The sequence below is a fragment of the Python bivittatus genome, unplaced genomic scaffold (assembly GCF_059951505.1).
Source record: "Python bivittatus isolate LINGU-HERP-01145 unplaced genomic scaffold, Pbiv_v1 ctg000560_np1212, whole genome shotgun sequence".
Classification (NCBI taxonomy): domain Eukaryota; kingdom Metazoa; phylum Chordata; class Lepidosauria; order Squamata; family Pythonidae; genus Python; species Python bivittatus.
In genome coordinates this window covers 5232312-5241166 of record NW_028277083.1, presented here as the reverse complement: position 1 = coordinate 5241166, position 8855 = coordinate 5232312, and the positions used below count along the sequence as shown (strand labels likewise).

At 40.5% G+C, this 8855-nt stretch overlaps 1 protein-coding gene across 4 annotated transcripts in view; it reads right to left on the bottom strand.

Moving 5' to 3' along the window:
• Positions 1-2150: 2150 nt before the first annotated feature.
• PDGFA (platelet derived growth factor subunit A) overlaps positions 2151-8855 on the bottom strand; it is a 56096-nt gene continuing 49391 nt past the window's right edge. For 3 of the 4 annotated variants that reach the window (XM_025165425.2, XM_088148046.1, XM_015887744.3), the window contains exons 5-7: positions 8389-8515; positions 6898-6972; positions 2151-5755 (exon numbers count right to left, since the gene is read on the bottom strand). In XM_025165425.2, coding sequence (XP_025021193.1) covers positions 6902-6972; positions 8389-8515 — 198 coding nt within the window. In that variant the 3' untranslated portion in view covers positions 2151-5755; positions 6898-6901. The remainder of the gene's footprint in view (positions 5756-6897; positions 6973-8388; positions 8516-8855) is intronic. The other variant, XM_007426234.3, reaches the window with a different exon arrangement.

Genomic DNA, 8855 nt, shown 5'->3' with positions numbered 1-8855 from the left:
TGGATAATTGTTTGAATAGCACCACATTCACAATAAATATCCTTGTCCTCAGGAAGAAGCCCCCATTTTCTTTCAATTCAACCCTGAGCTACATATATTCTCTTCTAAAGCCTTCTTTATCCAAACAGGGCATTTCTTGGCTTTGTTCAATGGTTCAGGTTGGGTTCTTCAGCGACAAAGCTACCCTCTTTTCACTCCGGGGAGGGAAGGGGCAGGAAAAGATGTCGCTGGCATGTCTGTTGCCTTACCTACAACCATTGGCATCTAAAAAGCTGTTTTGGGAAGCTTGAAAGCTTAGCATTCCCATATAACTGCTGCTGAACCCTTGGCATGGCTGGGGCTGCTTGGCCAAGGGCTTAACTGAGTATTTGGATGTTTCCACAGTCCACACCCTCCTTCACTGACCCTGTTAAGCTACTTGTTGGACCAGGTCCAATCTTTGGCTGTTATGTTTCCAAGCCAGTCAGAGCCAGGTTATTAACTACTATTAACAGTAGTAATACAGGAGTGGAAAGATCTACTCCAACATATACATACTTTCATTCTTCTGCAGGTAGCTTCAGGATAATCTGGACCACTTAAGGATGTCACCCAGGGATCTGGATGTCCCCAGTGGCAATATAGTGCTTTATAAACCATCATAGGCTATTGTATAGGAAAAGGACTTTGTGGTGGCCCTGCTGTCCCTAGATGGAGAGAGTTCAGCTTAGTTATTAGCCAGACTATGGGTGTCTCAAGAAGGACACAATCCAACCAGGATCTTGGACTGAAGAGAGCCGTAAGACTTTCTCCTGAAATTATGTTGGTTCTGAAAGAGTGTCCAGATTCAAGTTGCAGAAAGAAGAACTTTTTCCCCAAGCCTTAATCTTCCTACTTCTTCGAAGACAAGAGTTTTGAGACTGGCACTGAAACTCTGCATTCCTTGACTTGGTTATGCATGTAGAGAACAATTGGGAGATTGTTCCAAAAAGGTTCGATCTTTTCCCATTTTCTTGGAGGAAGTCAGTGATGGGATCCATGCCCAGATTAAGTCACAGTGTAACCATGGTTTGTTAGATAAATCACGTTTGGACTGCAGGTATACAATGTGCTAAGTTGTAAACCATGGTTGATACACCATAGTGGTTGGGTTTACACACAGTACCAAGCCCAAACTCAAACCACATTTGCAATAGACCAGTTGCACTCTAACTTAGCTACTCATCCAGAGATTGGGAGTGGTGGTCATTTTGGCATATATTCCCCTACAATGTACTTCTCTGAATTGTGGATTGGGCTCTTGGTAATTCTAATGAGCAATATAGAATGCTTCTGTACTGCCACTGTTATCATTCCCCAATTCCTTAAAAGCAATACTGAAAGGAAGGAAAAGCCAGTCCCACCTTGTCTGAGCTGCTGCAGCTCTCGCTCTAAACAAGAATTTCTTCTCCCCACTCTATGCAAAATAAATTGTGTGTACCATCACCCCATCCTTATCTATGTCCTAACTTTGTGCTGCAAAGGCATTTGCCTGATGGAATGCAAAATCTCAGTGGTTTCTATGAGGAAGAGCTGCAAAGCCATCATGCCAACTTCCCTCTTAAAAGATCTGAAGGCCAGATGCATAGTGATGCAAAAGAGCCCAAGAAGGGGAAGGCAGCCTACGACTCCCATTGGGCTGGAGTATTTCCAATGAAATATTCATTTCACTGCAATTTCAAATGCACTGCTGCTCAGCTGCCAGATCAGGACCCCAGATTTGCAACTGATGTGGGGGCAGTGAAAAGATCCTATGTGGATGTGCCCAGAGTTTCCCATTGCTTAGTCTTTAACAATTAGGCAGTTTTGAACGAGTCAGTCACTGATCTTCCCAGTGATTCTAATTAGAGATCACTTTCCTTTCCTTTCCTTCCCTTCCTCCCTCTCTTTTCCTTCCTTCCTTCTTCTTTTCCTTCCTTCCTTCCTCCCTCCCTCTCCCTCCCTCTGACCAGAACCAATTGACTTTACTGCTACAGAATTATGGGCAATCTTGATATGATTTCAAGTTTCACTTGAGAGATACCGGTATCTTTCTAACTTTGGCCTCCTATATATTTTTAACGAATGCACGGAATCTTACGGTTTTGTTTTGTTTTGAGAGGAGTGAAATCAAGTTCAAAGCAACATCACCATTTCAACCATAAATATATAAATTCATTTTTATACAGTTTTCCTTGTTCACATAGCACATACAGAACACTGAGAGTTACACTCGTTGGAACACACCCGCAGATTATTTTTAGTAAAGTATTTCCCTCTCCCAACATGTCCAGATTTTTGATGAATGTGACTTTGAAGTCTAAGCGATAGGCAAAAGGAATACTTCCTCTTCATTCAAATTACTTTGTTTAGTAAACTTTAGTATCAAGTTTGTTTAGTAAACTTTAACACCATGAGAGGAAAAAATAATAATAATAATAATAATAAATCAATGACCAAATCCAATTCTGATTAAGTTAAAATCAAGATCAAGTCAGTCATATAGCCGTCCATGGAGGGACACAGAGTTCATTTAACACTGGACACACAAAAACACATCCACAGATTGAAAACAGAAACATTATCTGCAGTACAGGTCCCTCCATTCATACATAGGTGGTGGGACAGAGAAGTTATTTCTTTGGAACTGTTTTGGTAAGATTTATTTCGTACAACCAACACAAGTACAACAAAGCTATGCAAGATCAGGAGGGGAGAAGAAAGAGGGGGGGAAACTCCTGCGTACGATTTCGTATCTGAGATCTCCATGGCCCTCTTGCAACAATGGGAACGTCTGAGGTCTCTATGGGCCTCTGAATATTCTATGAATCTGAAATCTCAACTCTCCATTTTTAATTCAGCTTTATTTATTGCATTTATATCTTGACTTTCCTCAAGGGAGTGTAAATGGGGATCTCCCTTAATTTTATCCCCATGAGGTAGGCTGGATTGAGAGAGAAAGATGGGGTCACAGCCAGGCTCTGAGCTGCATGGTTGGGTGGGGACTTTATCCCAGATTCCCAAGACCAGATCGAACACGTTAAGCATTACACTAAAGCACTTGTTCGGCCTATCTCTAGTGCTTCCATGGTATAAAAAGGAGACAGGGAAGTACTGGGCCAAGCATAGACTTCTGATGGTTTACAGGATAGAATGTCAACGTTTACTGTACAACGTATGTCCTATTCCATAGGAACCCTGTTATTAAACACCGGTACTATTCCTGCATCATGTAACAGTCCAAAGTCCCCTACGATTCCTGTGGTCATCTCCTAGAAACCTCATCCCATGGACCATGGACTTCTTTTGTCATCCCACTGCCATTGTGGCAATCCATCTCAAGCAAGCAGAAAGGTTCTTTGCAGATGTTCTGTCCTGTGTCATGAATTCCCGTTCAAAAGATCCCTCTCTCTCCCTCCCCCTCCATCACTGCAACATTCATAATCTTCACTTTTGCTTTGCCTGATCAGACTCTGCAGCCATTTTAGCTGAAATGGTCTCAAGAAAGAACCCCCGTAGAGGTTCCTCCCTCTTGTGCCATACACAATAACCCAAGTCAAGGAAGGTCATTTAGCAAATGAAAAACAAGCTGGCAAGCTGGGCTATCATAAACTATATTATTTAGTCCTATATTTTCAGAGAAAAGATGACATTGGGCAATCTGAATCAAAATCAATGGGAAAGGAACTCAAGGCCAGTTGAATTGAACTAAGACCTGATCCCATTTCTGTCCTCGATGGGATCTCTCTACCATTGATAGTGGAAAGCATGCCACCATCAAGGATGGAAGGACCATGACCATCGTATCAGATGCTCTGAAGAGTTAGCTGCCTCTTGTGCCTTAAGGAATTCCAAGTACAACCAACCCATTTCTCCTTTGGAAATATAGGACCCCATACTTACATTATTCTCCTTTTCCCTAGTGAAAATAAATATATTTTAAATGAGATAGACTATCACTGCTAGAAAAATATGTCCATAAAATGCATATCCCACACTTTTTTTTTAATATTCTGGCTCAAGAAAACACAACAGGATTTCTTGGGTATAGAAAACCATTAATTTTAGATTAAAAAATACAAACATCACCTTTACCCCCCAAAAGAAAACACTTAACTTTTTGAATACACATAAAGCATTTTTTTCTCTTTGTTTAATACCAAAAATAAAGAATTTTATGTTTTCCAGCAAGGTTGTTCCAGGCCACAGCGATATCATACAGTATGAGTAACAAGAAGAATTTTTACATCTCACATCACTGAAACAGGTGAAATAAGCAAAATGAATTGGTTTCCCACAGTAATATTTGTGGACAACTCAAATATGTTAAAAAAAGGTTTTGTTTCTTACTTGCATATAACCTGAAGCTTGCTTACGCACACCAAACCTTTTGTAAATATTCTTAGATAATTCTCAAACTCTGTATCTTCAAGAAAACCCTGTTCCCAATATCTGCCAAGGAATTTGTGGAACTTACGCACTCCACTGAGAATTTAGGTTTCATTTGAAGACACATCTTTTGTTTCCTAGGGGATAGTAATTAGCATTATTTTTATAATAATCCACCCCACGTGAATTTTTCTCGTGATTGGGCACTGCTCTTGAGCCATGACGTTTAAGAAAACGTGATCTAGAGGATCACCAACCACCCCTTCCAGTTTTTCCATCTTCCATGGCTATACTCTCCAAGAGAAGATGGTGGACACGACACCATCCAATGAAGCGTGTCCGCCATTGTTGTTCTTCCCAAGAAATCTCTGGCAACTCCTTGTAAAAAAAAAACCACCTGCTTTAAATAATATATGTGAAAATGGAAGAGGGCAGGGGAGAAAGGAAAAGGGTACACAAAGAAACATTTAGAAAATTATGCATAGGTATACCTTTTTTATTTTAATACATTTCATTAGTCTGCACCCCGCTAGGAGAAAAAAAAATGCCATCGTCTTGCATGATCCCCATTTCATTGTCACTACAGCAGTCTATTGGGTTATGGGTAAATGTTGACCAAAAGAGATAATAAAATGCTAGGCAAAGAATAAAAAGAAAGCTCGGTAACTTTATGGTGTAAAAAAAAAACCAAAATAAAACAAAACTTCCATGGAAGGCGCCCCAGATGGATTTATTTTAAGAGACTTTGAAATCACCAAGCCCAAAAAAAATGAAAAATAAAAAAAAACCACTCTAGTTTCTGCCATGGCGTTTGATACATTCCTGCTCTTGTTCTGTTATTTGTGTGGGTGCCTCAACTCCATCTGAATCAGTCCATCAGCACCCAGTCTCAGGCACATTTCTCGAGAAAAATCAACCGAAAAGGGGGAGGGGGGAAGCACCATTGACGGTTTTTAAGAAGTCTGCTGTCCGCTTAGGATCCCGTTTGTTTTTCGTCCTCGTCTTCTTCTCGTATTACTGGAGGACTCTGTTAAGCATCCTCCGTTCACGTCATCATCTCTTGAGTTCACGGATAGGGAAACGTCGTATTATTCTGCAGACTGCTACAATACTTGCTGTGATGTCGTATTTAAACAAATATACATTTGTCCCTTGTGTTCTGGGGAAGGGTGTGGGTGTGGGTGTGGGTGTGTGTTTCTCTCTCCCCCTCTCTCTCTCTCTCTCTTTAAACCAGTTTTTCCCCCCCATATAGGAGGACGAGTGAAGAATTATCCAGAAAGCACCATACACAGTAGGTTCAGGAATGTAACAAACACTGTACATTCGTGTCCCAGAGAGAAATATTTTCTAGCTTATTTTCACCTTACATCTGTAAAAAAAAGAAAGAAAGAAAGAAAGAGAGAGAGAGAGAGAGAGAGAGAGAGAGAGAGAGAGAGAGAGAGAGAGAGAGAGAGAGAAAGAAAGAAAGAAAGAAAGAAAGAAAGAAAGAAAGAAAGAAAGAAAGAAAGAAAGAAAGAAAGAAAGAGAAAAATATCTGTAATTAAAGAATCATTTAATTGGTTAATCATTTGCTGGAGCTAATACATCACTATAAACCTCACCAGCCTCAGATAGATATCTTCTATCCAAACGGGTCACAAACCACCACAACAGAGAGAAGGTGCCATTAGTCAATTGTGTGTTCGGCTCCCCCCTTTGGCCTGCCCCAAATTTAAGATGCTCCTAAAGCTGCCAGCCTTGTTCACCTGACTTGGAAATTAAAATCTGAAGAGCATTGTAAGACTGGAGGTCCACATGATATGGCAGAGAGGGACACCCTTTCTGGCTCAATGGACGGATTTGGAATTTTGAGAACATCTCATGGACTTGTCACCATAAAGACCAAGTCACAAAATAATCCCAAAGCAGAAGGTTCCCTACCACCCCATCAAGCATCCTGGGGACATTCAACCACTCCCCTTTAACTATGCCCATATTTCTAGGTAAGTGGGCACCCTTCCAAAGAGCCATTGGGTAACGCTCCCTTGCCATCTTAATTTTTCTGATTAGGGATGCCTTGGTGGGGTCCAGACCCATTCTTGTAAATGATTACATATTCCCAAGACTGTGGCTTTGTTCTGTGACATGTCAGTTTCCGACCTCGTTTTCTTTTTATTAAAAGAATCACTTTTAAAAAATGTAGCCAGCCACAGATCAGCAAACAAGCCCCTGCAAACATTTTCCAAAAAAAATAAAAAAAAATAGCATTCATCTCTAGTGTTCTCAAGAATAACCTGATCCTTTGAAATCAACAACAATTAGATATCCGCACTGATTAGCCTCCAAACCGATCATGTTTAAAGCGCCAAGAACAGGAAAGCATTTGCAGAACAAGCCTAGCCAATCACATTTGACTGCTGGATCGCTCCTGGCAACAGCCACGGCCCAAAATCTTAAACGATGATCAAGTAGATCAAATTTTGTTTCCCATTGGTTGTGATCTTAAAGGTAGCTTCCGTATACGGGTCGTACCTGGTCATCGGCTGCATTTTAAGGAGGTTTTTAACATTTTCCGTCGCTGTTTTTTACCTTTTTGACTACGCCTGCCTGTTGACATAATGGTAGTATTGGTATATTAAAAAAAGGCGACAAAGGTCATGCATTTATGGCGCAGAGGAATAAAAGAAATAGCTCTCAGAGAAGAACCGTTCCAGCAAAAATAGGTTTGAAGGCTTCTACAAGGCGTGTTTATCAGAACCACAGGGTTAGAAAGGGTGAAATGAGGTCCTGCTACTTGCTCGGTGTAGAAATCCAAATGAAAACACCCCTACCTGTCTAAGTGTGATGGAATGGACTTATGAAGGCCAGGCTCAGGGAGATAAGCATGTTCTTAGCTCCCAACAGGAGCGTGGGAAGTTCAAGAAGATGAGGCTGGCACCTCCCTAAGGAATTCATGGTGTTGTGGCTGGCTGGCTTGGGAACTTGGGTTCAGTCTGGGGAGATTCTGTCTTGAGGTGGAAGCTAATAAACGCAACAGAACTGTATTTGCATTGTCTCGTGGAGTTCTTTGGGCTGAACCTGACACTAAGCAGCCTTGATCTGAATATATACAGCATATCATCTCTCTATGTAGTTCACTGTTGGTCTGTTCTTGCTATTAGAATGTTTTTCCCAACATCCAGATGGAATTTTGGGGATACGTAGAGCCAGCATTCCATGTTCTCCTTTGAAGACCAAGGAGAAGAGTCATGGCCTTATTCTATGCAACACCCCTGAGAGGTTATCAAACCCTAACTCCACCTTCCAATGCCCAATCCTTCATCCTTCCTTGAAAGCTTAATTTCTCCATCCCTATTCATCTTCGCTGCCCTTCTTAGCGTCCATTCTATTTTATCTAAATCCTTCTCAAAGGGCCCAGAACTGAGCCCAATACTTATTAGCTTTGGGATAGAGATGTCCCCATGCTAAGATTCATGAGATGTTATTCTAAGCAAGGAATGAAATATGCACCCATGGTTAGTTGCAGTTGGCCTTTGATATTCCCAGTGGTTAATTTTAATCTTCCTGACATGTGAATCGTTGATTTAAAATTATTTCATCTGAAATACATGTTGGGTTTGATTGTACTCTCAAAGCAAAGGATTGGAAACATTTTAATGTTTCATCAGAAACCTGATCATCTGCCCAAAATTCTGGTTATAATGCACATTAGAAATAAAAATAACAATAATTGTAATTGTAATAGAACAACAGAAAGAAAGTGCAAGAGGAAGAAAAGGAGAACATCAACCCCCCTCCACTGTTTTTAGTATTAATCAATATATTAAAATGATTAAATACTGGCTCCTACCCACCCCCACAGTATTAAGCAATACTGTGATATGAACTATTTTCCTTTGCTGTGATTATCATAAGCATGTTTTCATTTCCAGATTTTTAATGCTCGACACCCTTGCAGAACACCAGAAAACACGATCACATCCAACACCATCAACTTCAGTCTCCTAATCCACTCCAACATACCCGTTTCTTCTTCTCGAAAATCTGGATTCGAATTTAACGATGTACAAGTGCATTCCATATGCTCTTCTAACTTCACCAGAACTTCCTTTAATTTTGGCTTTTTTCTAACATATTCCACTTTTGCCACCTACGATTGACAAAGAAAATAATATTCAAGACTTGTTAGCCAGACAGTAGCCAAGGACAAGATTTTGAGCACTCATTTGCACAATAACTTCATGATTCAGTGTATGGATTGCTCATGCTTTGGGGGTGTATCTTTGAATTCACAGACAAGCAAACAAACTCTGTTTGTAACCACCCCCCATTATCTTGGTGCAAAACTGCTGAATCCCAACAGTGATCAGTGGTAAAGCAATCTTCTATGGGGAAACTGCATTGAAAACAGCTTCTCAATAATTCTGAGTGTGAGATTTAAGATTCAAAACAAGGAAAGTATTTTTTTAATTTTTTTTAATCCATCTTTA